The sequence below is a fragment of the Festucalex cinctus genome, chromosome 10 (assembly GCF_051991245.1).
Source record: "Festucalex cinctus isolate MCC-2025b chromosome 10, RoL_Fcin_1.0, whole genome shotgun sequence".
Taxonomy (NCBI): domain Eukaryota; kingdom Metazoa; phylum Chordata; class Actinopteri; order Syngnathiformes; family Syngnathidae; genus Festucalex; species Festucalex cinctus.
Window position 1 is genome coordinate 21,495,222 of NC_135420.1, and position 18,012 is coordinate 21,513,233.

The following is an 18,012-nucleotide window of genomic DNA, read 5'->3' on the forward strand; positions in this document are numbered from 1 at the left end:
AATAATAATAAATAAAAGCCTTACTATACATGGTCGTTTAAAAAAAAAAAAAAGCCTTACTATCCATGGTCATTTTAAAAATAAATAAATAAAACGCCTTACTATACATGGTCGTTTACGTTTATAAAAAAAAAAAAGGCCTTACTATACATGGTCGTTTAAAAAAAAAAAAAAAAAAACGCCTTACTATACATGGTCGTTTACGTTTATAAAAAAAAAATTGCCTTACTATATATGGTCGTTTAAAAAAAAAAAAAAAAAAAAAAAAATGCCTTACTATACATGGTCGTTTAAAAAAAAAAAAAAGCCTTACTATACATGGTCGTTTAAAAAAAAAAAAAAACGCCTTACTATACATGGTCGTTTAAAAAAAAAATGCCTTACTATACATGGTCGTTTAAAAAAAAATGCCTTACTATACATGGTCGTTTAAAAAAAAAAAAAAAAAAAAAACGCCTTACTATACATGGTCGTTTAAAAAAAAAATGCCTTACTATACATGGTCGTTTTTTGTTTTTTTTTAAATGCCATACTATACATGCTCGTTAAAAAAAAAAAAATAAAAAAAAACGCCTTACTATACATGGTCGTTTTTTTAAAAAAAAAATGCCTTACTATACATGGGCGTTTAAAAAAAAAAAAAATGCCTTACTATACATGGTCGTTTAAAAAAAAAAAAAAAAAAGCCTGACTATACATGGTCGTTTAAAAAAAAAAACGCCTTACTATACATGGTCGTTTAAAAAATAAATAAATAAAACGCCTTACTATACATGGTCGTTTAAAAAAATGTCGTACTATACATGGTCGTTTATAAAAAAAAATAAAACGCCTTACTATACATGGTCGTTTCAAAATAACGGCTTACTATACATGGTCGTTTAAAAAAATAAAAATAAATAAAAAAAATGCCTTACTATACATGGTTGTTTAAAAAAAAAAACTCCTTACTATACATGGTCGTTAAAAAAAACAAAAAAAACAGCTTTAATTAAGTGTTTTTTATTATTTTAAACTTCCTTATGTTAAATGTTTTAAAGTTTATTGAATAATGTTTTAAGATTGTTATTGTATGTTCTTTTTAGTAAATTTTGTAACCTATTTTCATGTATTTTTCTTCCTCTGAATGTTAACTACTGTTTCTTGGTGCTTATGTGTTGTCCTTCTTTGTGTAAAGCACATTGAGTTGCCTTGTCTATGAAATGTGCTATTCAAATAAACTTGCCTTGCCTTGCCTTACTATACATGGTCGTTTAAAAATAACGCCTTACTGTACATGGTCGTTTAAACAAAGCCACCATACCAAAAATGGTCATTTTTTGTTGCCGTCTTACTATACATGGTCGTTTAAAAAAAACAAAAAACAAAACGCCTTACTATACATGGTCGTTAAAAAAAAAAAAAAAACAACGCCTTACGATACATGGTCGTTTAAAAAAAAAAAAAAGAAAAAAAAACGCCTTGGTTGTTTTAAAAAAAAAAAGCCTTACTATACATGGTCGTAAAAAAAAAAAATGCCTTACTATACATGGTCGTTAAAAAAAAAAAAAAAAAAAAGCCTTACTATACATGGTCGTTAAAAAAAAAAAAAAAACGCCTTACTATACATGGTCGTTAAAAAAAAAAAATGCCTTACTATACATGGTCGTTTAAAAAAAATAAAAAATGCCTTACTATAAATGGTCGTTTAAAAAAAAAAGCCTTACTATACATGGTCGTTTATATTTAAAAAAAAAATAAAACGCCTTACTATACATGGTCGTTTAAAAAAAAAATGCCTTACTATACATGGTCGTTTAAAAAAAAATGCCTTACTATACATGGTTGTTTTAAAAAAAAATTTAAAAATGCCTTACTATACATGGTCGTTTAAAAAAAAAAAAAAAAAACGCCTTACTATACATGCTCGTTTAAAAAAAAAAAATGCCTTACTATACATGGTCGTTTAAAAAAAAAAAAAAATGCCTCACTATACATGGTCGTTTAAAAAATAATAATAAAAAATGCCTTACTATACATGGTCGTTTAAAACAAAAAAAAAAAAAAAAAAAACGCCTTACCATTCATGGTCGTTTAAAAATAACGTCTTACTATAATACATGGTCGTTTAAAAAAAAAAAAAAAAAAATGCCTTACTATAAATGGTCGTTTAAAAAAAAAATAAAACGCCTTACTATACATGGTCGTTTAAAAAAAAAAATGCCTTACTATACATGGTCGTTTAAATAAAAAAAAAAATGCCTCACTATACATGGTCGTTTAAAAAAAAACAAAAAAAACAACGCCTTACTATACATGGTCGTTTAAAAAAAAAAAAAAAAAAAGGCCTTACGATACATGGTCGTTAAAAAAAAACAAAAAACACCTTACTATACATGGTCGTTTTGAAAAAAAAAAAAAAAAAAACAACGCCTTGCTATATATGGTCGTTTAAAAAAACAAAACACCTTACGATACATGGTCGTTTAAAAAAAAGAAGAAAAAAACGTCTTACTATACATGGTCGTTTAAAAAAAAATGCCTTACTATACATGGTAGTTAAAAAAAAAATGCCTTACTATACATGGTCGTTTGAAAAAAAAAAAAAGCCTTACTATACAGGGTCGTTTAAAAAAAAAAAAAAAAATGCCTTACTACATATGGTCGTTTAAAAAAAAAAAAAAAAACGCCTTACCATTCATGGTCGTTTAAAAATAATTCCTTACTATACATGGTCGTTAAAAAAAAAAAAAAAAAAAAAAAATGCCTTACTATAAATGGTCGTTAAAAAAAAAAAAAAAACGCCTTACCATTCATGGTCGTTTAAAAATAACGCCTTACTATACATGGTCGTTTAAAAATAACGCCTTACTATACATGGTCGTTTAAAAAAAAAAATGCCTTACTATACATGGTCGTTTAAAAAAAAAAAAAAAAACGCCTTGGTCAATTAAAAAAAAAAAAATGCCTTACTATACATGGTCGTTTAAAAAAAAAAAAAAAAAAATGCCTTACTATACATGGTCGTTTAAAAACAAAAAACGCCTTACTATACATGGTCGTAAAAAAAAAAATGCCTTACTATACATGGTCGTTTATAAAAAACAAAAAAAACAAAAAACAAAACAAAAAAAAAAACGCCTTACTATACATGGTCGTTTAAAAAAAATGCCTTACTATACATGGTCGTTTTTTTTGTTTTTTTAAATGCCTTACTATACATGCTCGTAAAAAAAAATCAAAAAAAAAAATGCCTTACTATACATGGTCGTTTAAAAAAAAAAAAATGCCTTACTATACATGGTCGTTTAAAAATAAAAAAAAAAAACCTTACTATACATGGTCATTTAAAAAAAAAAAAAATGCCTTACTATACATGGTCGTTTAAAAAAAAAAACAAAAAAAAACGCCTTACTATATATGGTCGTTAAAAAAAAAAAAAAACGCCTTACTATACATGGTCGTTTAAAAAAAAATGCCTTACTATACATGGTCGTTTAAAAAAAAAAAAAAAAAAAACGCCTTACTATACATGGTCGTTTAAAAAAAAAATGCCTTACTATACATGGTCGTTTTTTGTTTTTTTTTAAATGCCATACTATACATGCTCGTTAAAAAAAAATAATAAAAAAAAAACGCCTTACTATACATGGTCGTTTAAAAAAAAATGCCTTACTATACATGGTCGTTTAAAAAAAAAAAAAAAAAAAAAAAAAAAAAATGCCTTACTATACATGGTCGTTTAAAAAAAAATGCCTTACTATACATGGTCGTTTAAAAAAAAAAAAAAAAAAAACGCCTTACTATACATGGTCGTTTAAAAAAAAAATGCCTTACTATACATGGTCGTTTTTTGTTTTTTTTTAAATGCCATACTATACATGCTCGTTAAAAAAAAATAATAAAAAAAAAACGCCTTACTATACATGGTCGTTTTTTTTAAAAAAAAATGCCTTACTATACATGGGCGTTTAAAAAAAAAAAAAAAAAAGCCTGACTATACATGGTCGTTTAAAAAATAAATAAATAAAACGCCTTACTATACATGGTCGTTTAAAAAAATGTCGTACTATACATGGTCGTTTATAAAAAAAAATAAAACGCCTTACTATACATGGTCGTTTCAAAATAACGGCTTACTATACATGGTCGTTTAAAAAAATAAAAATAAATAAAAAAAATGCCTTACTATACATGGTTGTTTAAAAAAAAAAACTCCTTACTATACATGGTCGTTAAAAAAAACAAAAAAAACAGCTTTAATTAAGTGTTTTTTATTATTTTAAACTTCCTTATGTTAAATGTTTTAAAGTTTATTGAATAATGTTTTAAGATTGTTATTGTATGTTCTTTTTAGTAAATTTTGTAACCTATTTTCATGTATTTTTCTTCCTCTGAATGTTAACTACTGTTTCTTGGTGCTTATGTGTTGTCCTTCTTTGTGTAAAGCACATTGAGTTGCCTTGTCTATGAAATGTGCTATTCAAATAAACTTGCCTTGCCTTGCCTTACTATACATGGTCGTTTAAAAATAACGCCTTACTGTACATGGTCGTTTAAACAAAGCCACCATACCAAAAATGGTCATTTTTTGTTGCCGTCTTACTATACATGGTCGTTTAAAAAAAACAAAAAACAAAACGCCTTACTATACATGGTCGTTAAAAAAAAAAAAAAAACAACGCCTTACTATACATGGTCGTTTAAAAAAAAAAAAAAAAAACACCTTACGATACATGGTCGTTTAAAAAAAAAAAAAAAACGCCTTACTATACATGGTCGTTAAAAAAAAAAAAATGCCTTACTATACATGGTCGTTTAAAAAAAAAAAAAAAAAAGCCTTACTATACCTGGTCGTTTAAAAAAACAAAAACGCCTACTATACATGGTCGTTTAAAAATAACGCCTTACTATACATGGTCGTTTAAAAAAAATAAAAAATGCCTTACTATAAATGGTCGTTTAAAAAAAAAAGCCTTACTATACATGGTCGTTTATATTTAAAAAAATAAATAAAACGCCTTACTATACATGGTCGTTTAAAAAAAAAATGCCTTACTATACATGGTCGTTTAAAAAAAAATGCCTTACTATACATGGTTGTTTTAAAAAAAAATTTAAAAATGCCTTACTATACATGGTCGTTTAAAAAAAAAAAAAAAAAAAAAAACGCCTTACTATACATGCTCGTTTAAAAAAAAAAAATGCCTTACTATACATGGTCGTTTTAAAAAAAAAAAAAATGCCTCACTATACATGGTCGTTTAAAAAAAAATAATAAAAAATGCCTTACTATACATGGTCGTTTAAAAAAAAAAAAAAAAAAAAAACGCCTTACCATTCATGGTCGTTTAAAAATAACGTCTTACTATAATACATGGTCGTTTAAAAAAAAAAAAAAAAATGCCTTACTATAAATGGTCGTTTAAAAAAAAAATGCCTTACTATACATGGTCGTTTAAATAAAAAAAAAAATGCCTCACTATACATGGTCGTTTAAAAAAAACAAAAAAAACAACGCCTTACTATACATGGTCGTTTAAAAAAAAAAAAAAAAAAGGCCTTACGATACATGGTCGTTAAAAAAAAACAAAAAACACCTTACTATACATGGTCGTTTTGAAAAAAAAAAAAAAAAAAAAAAACAATGCCTTGCTATATATGGTCGTTTAAAAAAACAAAACACCTTACGATACATGGTCGTTTAAAAAAAAGAAGAAAAAAACGTCTTACTATACATGGTCGTTTAAAAAAAAATGCCTTACTATACATGGTAGTTAAAAAAAAAATGCCTTACTATACATGGTCGTTTGAAAAAAAAAAAAAGCCTTACTATACATGGTCGTTTAAAAAAAAAAAAAACGCCTTACCATTCATGGTCGTTTAAAAATAACGCCTTACTATACATGGTCGTTAAAAAAAAAAAAAAAAAAAAAAAAAATGCCTTACTATAAATGGTCGTTTAAAAAAAAAAAAAAAAACGCCTTACCATTCATGGTCGTTTAAAAATAACGCCTTACTATACATGGTCGTTTAAAAATAACGCCTTACTATACATGGTCGTTTAAAAAAAAAAATGCCTTACTATACATGGTCGTTTAAAAAAAAAAAAAAAACGCCTTGGTCAATTAAAAAAAAAAAAATGCCTTACTATACATGGTCGTTTAAAAAAAAAAAAAAAAAAAATGCCTTACTATACATGGTCGTTTAAAAAAAAAAAACGCCTTACTATACATGGTCGTAAAAAAAAAAATGCCTTACTATACATGGTCGTTTATAAAAAAAAAACAAAAAAAAAACAAAACAAAAAAAAAAACGCCTTACTATACATGGTCGTTTAAAAAAAATGCCTTACTATACATGGTTGTTTTTTTTGTTTTTTTAAATGCCTTACTATACATGCTCGTAAAAAAAAAAAAAAAAAAAAATGCCTTACTATACATGGTCGTTTAAAAAAAAAAAAATGCCTTACTATACATGGTCGTTTAAAAATAAAAATAAAAAACCTTACTATACATGGTCATTTAAAAAAAAAAAAAATGCCTTACTATACATGGTCGTTTAAAAAAAAAAACAAAAAAAAACGCCTTACTATATATGGTCGTTAAAAAAAAAAAAAAACGCCTTGGTCAATTAAAAAAAAAAAATGCCTTACTATACATGGTCGTTTTAAAAAAAAAAAAAAAAAAAAAAAAAAAAAAATGCCTTACTATACATGGTCGTTTAAAAAAAAAAAGCCTTACTATACATGGTCGTTTAAAAAAAAAAAAACGCCTTACTATACATGGTCGTTTAAAAAAAAAATGCCTTACTATACATGGTCGTTTAAAAAAAAAATGCCTTACTATACATGGTCGTTTAAAAAAAAGATGCCTTACTATACATGGTCGTTTAAAAAAAAAACATAAAAAACAAAAACGCCTTACTATACATGGTCGTTTAAAAAAAAAATGCCTTACTATACATGGTCGTTTTTTGTTTTTTTTTAAATGCCTTACTATACATGCTCGTTAAAAAAAAAAAAAAAAAAAAAAAAACGCCTTACTATACATGGTCGTTTTTTTAAAAAAAAAACGCCTTACTATACATGGTCGTTTTTTAAAAAAAAAATGCCTTACTATACATGGGCGTTTAAAAAAAAAAAAAAATGCCTTACTATACATGGTCGTTTAAAAAATAAATAAATAAAACGCCTTACTATACATGGTCGTTTAAAAAATAAATAAATAAAACGCCTTACTATACATGGTTGTTTAAAAAAAAAAAAGCCTTACTATACATGGTCGTTTTTTGTTTTTTTTTAAATGCCTTACTATACATGCTCGTTTAAAAAAAAAAAAAAAAAAAAAAACGCCTTGGTCGTTAAAAAAAAAAAAAAAATGCCTTACTATACATGGTCGTTTTTTTTAAAAAAAATGCCTTACTATACATGGTCGTAAAAAAAAAAAAATAATAAATAAAAGCCTTACTATACATGGTCGTTTAAAAAAAAAAAAAAAGCCTTACTATCCATGGTCATTTTAAAAATAAATAAATAAAACGCCTTACTATACATGGTCGTTTACGTTTATAAAAAAAAAAAAGGCCTTACTATACATGGTCGTTTAAAAAAAAAAAAAAAAAACGCCTTACTATACATGGTCGTTTACGTTTATAAAAAAAAAATTGCCTTACTATATATGGTCGTTTAAAAAAAAAAAAAAAAAAAAAGCCTTACTATACATGGTCGTTTAAAAAAAAAAAAAAAGCCTTACTATACATGGTCATTTAAAAAATAAATAAATAAAACGCCTTACTATACATGGTCGTTTAAAAAAATAAAATAAATAAAATTTAAAAAAAAGCCTTACTATACATGGTCGTTTAAAAATAACGCCTTACTATACATGGTCGTTTAAAAAAAAAAAAAAAAAAAAAAAAGCCTGACTATACATGGTCGTTTAAAAAAAAAAAGGCCTTACGATACATGGTCGTTTTAAAAAAAAAAAAAAAACGCCTTACTATACATGGTCGTTTACGGTTAGAAAAAAGAAATTGCCTTACTATATATGGTCGTTTAAAAAAAAAAAAAAAAAGCCTTACTATACATGGTCGTTTAAAAAAAAATAATAAAGCCTTACTATACATGGTCGTTTAAAAAAAATAAATAAATAAAATTTAAAAAAAGCCTTACTATACATGGTCGTTTAAAAATAACGCCTTACTATACATGGTCGTTTAAAAAAAAAAAAAAAAAAAAAGCCTGACTATACATGGTCGTTTAAAAAAAAAAAAAAAAGGCCTTAAGACACATGGTCGTTAAAAAAAAAAAAAAAAAAAAAAAAAAAAAAAAAAAAAGAACGCCTTACTATGTGCATGATCATTTAAAAAAAATAAATAAACCACCTGACTATATATGGTCGTTTTTTGTTTGTTTGTTTTTTTAATATATATTAAAAAAAAAAATCTCCTTACTAAGATGGCCTTTTAAAAAAAAAATCCTTACTGCACCCCCCCCCCCCCCCCCCCCCCCCCGAAAAAAATAAATAAAACTTACTAAACAGTCGTTTTGGGGGGGGGGGGGGGGGGGGGGGAAATGCCTTATGGCTGTTTAAAAACAAAAAAAACAAAAAAAACAAAAAAACGCCTTACTATATATGTTCTTTAAAAAAAAAAAAAAAAGCTTTACACAACATGGTTATTTAAAAAAAAACTACATCGTCATTTTTTTTGTTTTTGTTTTTAAAAGCTTTACTCCTATTCATTATCATTTACAAAAATAAAAAAATAATCAGCCTTACTATACATGGTTAGTTTTTTCAAGTAAAAAAAACCTGACCAAGGGAATTTGAGACAGTCAATTGTCATGCACTGCTAATGTGAAAGCTATGCGGTTTGCGTCAAATCTGTTGGCCCTCTGGGGGCCCCAAGCAATTGCTTGCCTTGCCTAATGACTAACTATGCCTCTGCATACACCCTCCTTGTGGGATGAATGTTTACTTCAACGTAACAATGTTGGACTCTGATTATAATATTACTGTCCTCACCACTTTGTCCACTTGGCCCAGTTTGTAGCCTCCGCTCTGCCAGTCGGTCACAACTTTTTGAGCTAAAGCGATGACGTCCGCCTCCACGCGTTGACGGGCATCGTTTGACAGCGCTCTGAGGAGGACGTGGCGCCATATTGGGAGATTTTCAGCCTCGGATAGAGGGAAACGTGCCAAGAAATCCATCTAGGTTCAAAAACATATTTTACAACGAGAATGAGGCGGGATTACTGTACAGTATGCGGATACTGCTAACCTGGTGGCCGGGCGTCATGAGGAAAAGCATGCGTCTGAGCAGTAAACCCAGGTGGGACTTCTGATAGCACTCAGCTGAGCAGGTTTTCACCTGAGGAGGCAGAAGTGAAGAGAACGGTCCTCATGTCGTGTGAACAATCAGAGGGGGGTTCCGAGATCGGATGCAAACGTGTGAGATGGCCAAATTGACGGGATTATGGAAAAGGTGTTATCAATCGTCACCTCAGTCTGGGTCCCCACCCGGATTCATAACCCACAGAGAGATTATGGGATTTAGAGTTATTTTAGCTCCATACAGAACGGCGCCACACTGACAGGTGCTTAATACTCGTTTCTTTCAGTTAGCTAGTATCACACACATGACACATATGTGACGCTGGATGTCAAAGCTTTAAAGCGTGTGATGCCGTTTGATGTTTGTTTTTCTGCTTCCTTGAGCAACTCCGAAATTCCACAAATTGGGGCAGAGGATCCTGTAGAATACCCACCAGGTGAGCAATGAGGAGGACATGATGGAGGCAAAGTTCTGCTGTTCCGTACCTAGCAAAAAAATAAAAAATAAAATCAGTCAAATACATAGAAAGTAGAAACACTGAACAATAAATGTGATCATGTGATTGACAGTGTTAAAGTGGGCTGAGGATTTAGTTGCTTTTCAATCTGCAGCGATGTCACTGGCAGCATCCCTTTAGCCTAATAGAATTGGAGACTAAGTCATATTTCAACATTTTCAGGGGAAAAAAAATTTCAGAAATTTTTTTTTTAACATCTGCACGTGATGCCAAGAAGTCTTCCTCACCTCGCAGTGAAGCACCACACATCTGTAGCCAACAGAGCAGTCTGCGTGTCAGCCTGCAGCGTGGCCTCCAACAAGCACCGCTCCTGAAAGGGAAATAAATTAATAACAATGAAAAAAGGGGGGGGGAGTGGCTGCATTGAAAACGGAGAAAGTGTTTTCACGAAATGAGATGAAAGAAAAAAATGAAAGTGGAAGTGTTGCTTGTAGGAGAGGAAAGAGAGGAAATGAGAGGAAATCCCTCCACCAGGAGACGAAATGAGATTAGAGTCAAAAACAAACACCAGATTTCACACCTAACTCTCAAAGTGAAACTTACTCACGCAGGTCATTTGAAATGTGCCGGAATTATGTTGACCATACTTCTACACATGGCTAGCTAAGAAACCACACAAGTGCATTTCATTTTATTTTTTTAATGATTCCTAGTCAAACTCACCAGAACAGGGAAGTAAAGTGGAGCGAGAACAGCGACGCTGGCGCAGAGGTGCACACACACGTGATGGTGCAGAGACACCTGAGCTTGGGCCTGCCCTTTCGTCATCACTCCCGGCAACGACACGGGCAGCTTCCGCTCGGCATAGCAACGTTGGAAACTACAGAAGACCGCCCGGTACAGAGGAAGCCTGAAAGGAAACATTTGAGTCCATCCTTCCTTTCTTCATAACACTGCTCACTGTGTGAGATGCAACTTCAATATTCATCCGTTCACAAAAGGTGCATGCTGCAACATTACCTAGGTGTTTCCTCTGAAAACTGACTGCCAGCGTGCCAAAGCTGCAGCACCTCCTCAGGCTGGGAGGCCAACTGATCCAGCACGTTCGCCAGCAAAAGGCACTGAGGAAGTTCATGCTGCGGACTTAAGCCTGTGTGGAAAAGTCCAACTGTTCATTAGAGGACTTTATTTTGATTCAAATGTTCAAAAATAAATAAAACATTGTAGAAAATAATACCGTTTTTTCTGCAACGAATGGGGGGTTTGTGAAGAGGTGAATTAATTTTATTATTAAGTCAGTCAACATGGTAGCATGCATTTGTCATGCACTGCCCTAATTACATTAAAAAAAATATTAATTTAAATCTTATTTATTAATTTTAAAATGCATATTATTTAAAATGTCAAAACACATTTAAAATGAATTTTAGATATTGCTTACACTTATATAAAAAAAATAAATAAATTATATATGAAAATGTGTTTTAAGTTTGTATTTTATTTTTCAATGAATTTAATTCCCAATTATACTTTATCTTGTCATTTACAATACTTACAAAACATCTGAAAAGTATGTTTTATTTGGAAAAATATGTACTATTTTCTTTTCTATATACTATATTTACAATAAAACAAAATACAAACCCTTCATTAAAACGGTATAAAAGTTTTGACACACTACTGTGCCATGAGATCATCTGGGAAATCATGTAATTTGTCAGAAAATTATTATTTACTAATTCATTCATCTTTCTATGTTAGCAACGTATCGTGAGAGGCATAATTACAATTTCTTCCATTTGACTGAAGGAAGTACAATTAGCCTATCTACCGTACATGTTGTTATTCATACAACAAAAACAGTAATCGCTTCCAGCAAGAGAATAACTTGAGACAGTACTGATACTACTATTTTTGACATTTTTGCCATGGGATTATTCTGGCGTAAACTGGGGTTGGAAAATCCCTGAATTTGTACATTTAAACGCCAAACTTACTCGGGTCTTCCTGCAAGACGACTTCAGCAAACGGCCTGAGAGGCAAGAGCTGAAAAACAAGCGCATCCATGGGAACAAGGGCCGCCGCGGTCAGCTCCTCGGAAAGAGACGGGGGCAACGCTGGAGCACACAAGCTGGGAGGGAATTTACTGAAAGATAGTGACACATTTCCACGTTGCTCAAACGAGCCAAGACAAATACTGCATCTGTTGTCGTAAAGTCAAGCAGATCTCATGTACCTGATAATCTGGAGGTACATTTGATGAAAGCGACCGCAAGACTTTGTTAAAAAAGTCTTGAATTCCTGTTAAAAGAGCAAGGATGTCAATGTTGAAGATGATTACATAACAAGACGTTTTTGTTTTTGTTTCTGACCTTTATGTAATGAACCAAAGTGTTGGCAAAAAATCTGCACATCTTGGCAGTTTTCTGGAACAGCTTGTGTTCTGCGCTCTGTGTTGCCTCCTAGAAAAACAAATCAAACAGCTGATAAAGACGCATTTGAGACCTTTGACTTGAAAATACCTTATACAATAAAAAAAATACATCGAGCGAGGGGGTTACCCCAGGAAGTGGAAGCCATTATTCTATATGTGGGATACAGTTGTGCTGACTGCCAAGCTTGCAGCCACCAACCTGCAGAGCGGCCTGCTTTATCTGCTCGGCCAGATCCACGGCGGCGTGGAAGGAAGCCAACAGGTTGTCACACAGGCTGGCGCTGATGTCGCCGTGGTGCAGATGCTCCTCCACCAACGACTGGTACTTGAGACTCTGTCTGAGCATTTTGAAAAATAATCTCATTCAGATTTTTTTTCCCTCATTACTGCAAGTTAATGTGTTTTTTTTTAAGATTATTATTTTTTTTAATAAACAAACAAATTAATCTGCATTGCAATAACAAATGCATTTTTGGGATATTTCTAATAAAACAAATATTTTAAAGTATATGTTTTGTATTACATATTTATATTCACAATATTTACACAAAATAAATACTTAGGGGGGAAGTCAACCCAAAAATGTCTTTATAATAATATGTTGTATTCAGGCCCACTAATCTAAACATTGTATTCTGATTAATATTACGTTTGTGGAATACGAATAAAGCAGAAAAATCCACCTATTTTTACCCATCTCGGGGGCGGCCATTTTGACAGATGCTTTTGACTGAAAATGACATCACAGTTAACCAGGGCTCAAGTAACAAGTTAACCAATCATGGCTCATTGGTCGATACTTAGGCAACTGTGATGTCATTTTCAAGATGGACAAAAACTAATTGATTTTTTTATGTACATTCTTTTTTTTGTAATTTATTTAAAATTGTTTCTAAAGTACATTTAGATATTTACATTTGCAACCTTTAATAAAGAATTTTAAATGGTTATTCTAATAATAAATTGTATTTTCATCCCTTGTTTAATATTTACCACTATTATTTATGCATTTCTGAGTTTGAGCCAACATGATGAGTATTTGTGGCACTGACTTGATGAGAAACTTCCACGTGTTTGCATGCAGCGCCATGTCCAGGTTCGAGATGACCGAGCAAATGTCCAGCAGGCTGTGAATTACTGAGGAAGATTATGAAAACAAAACGTTACGTTAATTTCAACGGCAAATAAGCTTGATGACGGAAATGACACAGTGGTCATCTCCGCAGCTGGTACAACCTGTGACAATGTCAGACACCTCTTCTTCAGAGGCGCTGTTATCAAGGGACAGCCTGTCCAGGAGCTCCAAAAGGGCCTTGTGGAGGGTGTAGGCTTCCTTGAAGAGGCTCTGCAGAAGGTCAGCCACCAGGGATAGACGGCCGCAGTAGACCACCTCGCTCTCCTGTTGACAATATGCCAAGAAATTTCATTTCAATTAACAGATTGTCTCTATTATTAGATCATCAATTACTCTGGGATTTGTCATACAAAATTTACTGCTTACGTTGACAAAAAAAAAAAAAAACATGGAAAAGGAACTTGAAAAAATAATTGCATATAATCACAATATTGAAGAAAAAAAAGCCACTGTAGATAGTACTGGAGAGACTCACCTTACAGTGCTGGAAAGTGTCTCGTAGAACCTTCAGGATGCATGATGGTAAAGTGCGGATAGACAAAAGGTCCGGGACCTCGTCATACGAGCAGACGTGACGCACACATGCAGACATCGCATCAATGATCTGCATCAGTGACTGGAAATAAAGTCTTATCAATATAGATTGTCAACGTAGACAAAGGACGACCATGTAGTCGCCGTGTCTGAAGAATAAAGATGTGGTAATCTACCTTCAGAATGTTCCTCAGTAAGGAACACAACTCTGTGTTTTGACTGGACAAGCCTCCAACTTGCATTGAAAGCTCGTTCATCATACTGTCAAACATGGTCACCGCCTGGAGATATGGCAAAGACGGTCAAGAACAAGAAAACAGAATTGTGCAGTGCAAACGTGTGCCATTTGCCTTTGGTAAAATTTGGGAGAAGCATTCCTTTTCCAGGTCTGATACAGCAACATGAGGGAGGAACATGTCTGTTATTATCTTCAGTACACCTATGGGAAAGTTACGTGGGTGAGGGGATGCACAATGATATAATAAAATTGATCAAATAGGATTAGTTATTAAAAATAAGTTAATGTAACTTACGTATATGATCATCCCAGCTCTCAGACTTGTGATGTAAAATGTGTGAGCAGTCAAAGAAAACCACAGCAAGTCATCAACACACTGAATGAAAATCAGTAAGCTTTAACAATGGTAACAATTCATTTAGATTTAAATTGTTACCATTAACAGCTGTCCATTGTCAGTGAATATAGAGGATTTTAAAACTTTTCCACCTACATGTATTTAGGGTGTTCTATAGCATACCTTCTACGATATTACCGGTGTATTTTTTTGGGTGATAAAAATTTGAAATATCACATCATAAGTCTTTGTGTCCATTTGGACGTACATGGCGTCGTGCGTGTAAGGCTGTGAGCTGCCTTTGTCATGTGGAGGCTGTTTGGTTACAAGACTGTCAGATATAATGCAAAAACATACAATCCTTTGCAAATTGTGCAGGAAAACTGCTGCCGTTAAAGTTAAGAGGATGCGAGGAAATGGAAACAGCTCGTGTTGTTTGGCGTGAAAACAGTTAATTACTGGAGCGCTCTTGATTAGACACACTCCTTATGGAAAAAATAAAAAAGCAGAAAGTGGTTGGATAATAAAAGCGGTCGCGTATTGTTTGTCGCGCAGCGGAGAAAACATGCACATTTGTGTTATTCATAACAGCTAGTAAAATCTACAAGCAATCATGGCATTTTCTCGCTCTTCTGATTGACCAATCAGAGACATTCACGGCAAAATTATGCAGGAGGGTTGCCGGTTCCGTCAAAATAACCACTGCTGAAACAATCACAGGGGAAAAACATTTTTCAATAATACACTTGCCTGCGATGTACAAAGCATGACACCACGAACGGGCTGCTACCGTATCATTGGTGATTTTTTATTTTTTTTTGCCTCTACAACACAAGGACAAAATAATGGACTTTCTTGACTCATGCAATTTGCCACTGACTTGGCCTGTTTTTATTTACTTTCATTCCATTACGGTTGATATAGTTGCAAAATGTTCACATTTCAATTTTGAAAAATAAAAAGGTGGTTTAAATATTGTGCTACAATAAAAGTGCTATTATTCCGAAGCACCAATCACAAATCTATATTTCAGTAATTATTAGCAATATTGTCAAAAATATCGTCACCGCAAATTTCTTTGAAATATCGTGATATAATTTTTAGGGCATATCACCCACCCCTACATGTATTTTTAAATTACAGCACTGTACTGAAAAAAACCATCAATGATGTCATCAGCAGCTAGTCGACATTCATTTTCATCACATTGGAATCTATTTAAAAAGCAAGCTTGTGCCTCCCATAAGTGAAGGCACGCTTCAACGTCCACTTACAAAAACCAGGTTAAACTTAAATCCTTCCCAAGATGCAAATATTGAGTCCTATACACACTCATATGTGCAGTTTGCTGAGGGTTTTTGCTGGTTTGTTTTGTTGTTTGTTTGTTTGTTTGTTTGTGATGGAATAACAAATGGGTGGTGTTTCAAAACATAATGCTGGATATCTCCTGATTTTAATTTCAATTATGGACACTTATATGACAAGAGGGGACCGAGAAAGGATATATTAAGTTTGGGCAGGACAGCCTTGAGCTCCCGGCGGCAGGTTTCCTGGCTCCACTGCACCACCTCGTCCAGGAGAGAAGTGTTGGTCTGGGACATGATGATGTCGCCAGTCTGCCGGAGGAGATCGGACACGCTGTCCGAACGACACAATACAGTAGTCAACATAATAAGTGAGTCACTTTAGTCGTGAGTCAGCTCGTAAAGTTCACACAACAACATGTGTACTTTCACTGCAGTCTTTAAAGGGGGAATTACGGGGCTAAGATAATTTGAGCCCACTGTTTTGTTTTGTTTTATGTAGCACCTTAGCATAGCATCGTCTTTATTACTTACAAACTTAAGGCGAACTCCTGTCGCGAACTTCTGTCGTCATCCTCATGTCTGGAATCAGTCACTTTACTAATTGTGTTAAATTGTTCCACCCGCTATATGACCATTACATGTTTAAAATATTCCTTTTCGACCGTAAAATTTGTGAAGCGTAGCAAGGTAGCTACTTTCATGTCTCGCGCGGCAGAGTTCTCAGCGGATATGGCGTCACGTACTTCCAGTTCCCTCACCCCCTCTGGCATACTGTTGTTTTTTTTCTTTCGTTGTCTACTCTTCATTTACTTAAAAAATTACAAAAATGTATTTTGGGACACTGATTTAAAAAATGTCTTTCCGTTTTTCTTTTTCCTTTTTTTTTCCTTCCCCCCCTTTTTTTAATTTATTTGTTTTTAAGTTTGATGCTCAGGGGGAAAAAATCTATTACTAACTGTATTATTATTATTATTATTATTATTATTATTATTATTATTGCTGTTGTTGATTATTATAGCTAATTATTGATTGATAAAATGAGGGTAGATTCGGAATCAGCGAATAAAAAAATCTAGAATGGTTTACTTTCATCTTTAAATTAAAAATGTTGTTTGAAAAAAAAATGTGTTGGCCAGTGTGTTCATTGCATTTCGGATGTTATCAAGAAAAAATGTCCAATTTGTATAATTTTTATAACTGTATTTTTTAAAATAAAGATTGTGTATTACAAACACGCACACATAATGAAAAACCTTGGAGTGGACGATTGACTACCCAATTTTATATTACAGGATATATTTTTCACAAGAAAAAAAACTTGGGAAATATTACATGAAGCATTTTTTAATATATCTGTCAACACTGTAAGTAGTCATTTAGTCATTAAGTAGTCATGTAGTCATTAAGTAGCCTAAGACCCTACTTCATATCAATGACGAGTGCATTTTGGAATTCCTAATCTTCATCTGGAGTTGGCCGTGCGGGAGCAGATGGGCTCGGTGTGTGGGAAAGCTATTGTTTCTCTTATGACGTGTTGAAATGTGGAGTAAACAATCGCACCTTCACCTCGCTGTGTTTCCCGGCAGCGTGCCGGAGGTGTCTGCTGCCGTCGGCCCAGGAAGGAATTTCATTTTGGCAAATCCATAAGTGCTTTTTGCCTTTTTCTGTGACAGCGTCTTGTTTTGTCTTGATTTTAAAGTAGGCCTACTTGATTTTTTTTTCTCGTTCAAATTGGCAGGTTTATTTTATTTTATTTTTTTCGTTTTACTGATGTTACTCATGTATGTAGAGGTGCAACAATTATTGGAAAAGTAATCGATTATCAAATTAGTCGCTAAATATTTTTGGTAAATGATGAATCATTTGAAGAACTTACCTTTATTTGAAATCGTCGGAAAATCAACCCCTCAATTTTCTGATTTCTGTTTTTTGTCTTGAATCCAAATTGTCACGTGAGGTGTGTGCAAGATTTGCTAGACAGGCTAAGAGTGGCTGTACATCATCATAGCAACTAATTAGCAACTGATAACATCAACATCAAAACAATGAGCCCCTGACCCAACCCAAGAACAGTCATAACAAAAATAAAACATTTGCAAACTTCATTTTTTACTTTGTAAAAGAATGATCAACATTTTTGCCTATCTGTTGACATGTTAAGGACCAAACCATGAAACTTAATTGATTTATGTTTAGGCATGTTCTGTAAGTTTGGAATAATGTCATGTTTCTGAATATAGAAACGGAAATTGAAA

The 18,012-nt window shown here is 32.4% G+C and overlaps 1 protein-coding gene across 1 annotated transcript in view; it reads right to left on the reverse strand.

Annotated features, from left to right (window-relative positions):
- The window catches only part of firrm (fignl1 interacting regulator of recombination and mitosis), a 35,422-nt gene extending 18,922 nt beyond the window's left edge, over window positions 1–16,500 (reverse strand). The window contains exons 1-18 of the mRNA XM_077533819.1: window positions 16,289–16,500; window positions 15,954–16,088; window positions 14,409–14,446; window positions 14,226–14,314; window positions 14,052–14,156; window positions 13,817–13,957; window positions 13,443–13,605; window positions 13,259–13,343; window positions 12,406–12,544; window positions 12,145–12,234; window positions 12,009–12,073; window positions 11,770–11,918; window positions 10,793–10,922; window positions 10,496–10,682; window positions 10,060–10,142; window positions 9,749–9,800; window positions 9,262–9,351; window positions 9,006–9,191 (exon numbers count right to left, since the gene is read on the reverse strand). Of these exons, the coding sequence (XP_077389945.1) occupies window positions 9,006–9,191; window positions 9,262–9,351; window positions 9,749–9,800; window positions 10,060–10,142; window positions 10,496–10,682; window positions 10,793–10,922; window positions 11,770–11,918; window positions 12,009–12,073; window positions 12,145–12,234; window positions 12,406–12,544; window positions 13,259–13,343; window positions 13,443–13,605; window positions 13,817–13,957; window positions 14,052–14,156; window positions 14,226–14,314; window positions 14,409–14,446; window positions 15,954–16,051 (1,890 nt within the window). The 5' untranslated portion in view covers window positions 16,052–16,088; window positions 16,289–16,500. The remainder of the gene's footprint in view (window positions 1–9,005; window positions 9,192–9,261; window positions 9,352–9,748; window positions 9,801–10,059; window positions 10,143–10,495; window positions 10,683–10,792; window positions 10,923–11,769; window positions 11,919–12,008; window positions 12,074–12,144; window positions 12,235–12,405; window positions 12,545–13,258; window positions 13,344–13,442; window positions 13,606–13,816; window positions 13,958–14,051; window positions 14,157–14,225; window positions 14,315–14,408; window positions 14,447–15,953; window positions 16,089–16,288) is intronic.
- Window positions 16,501–18,012: the final 1,512 nt, after the last annotated feature.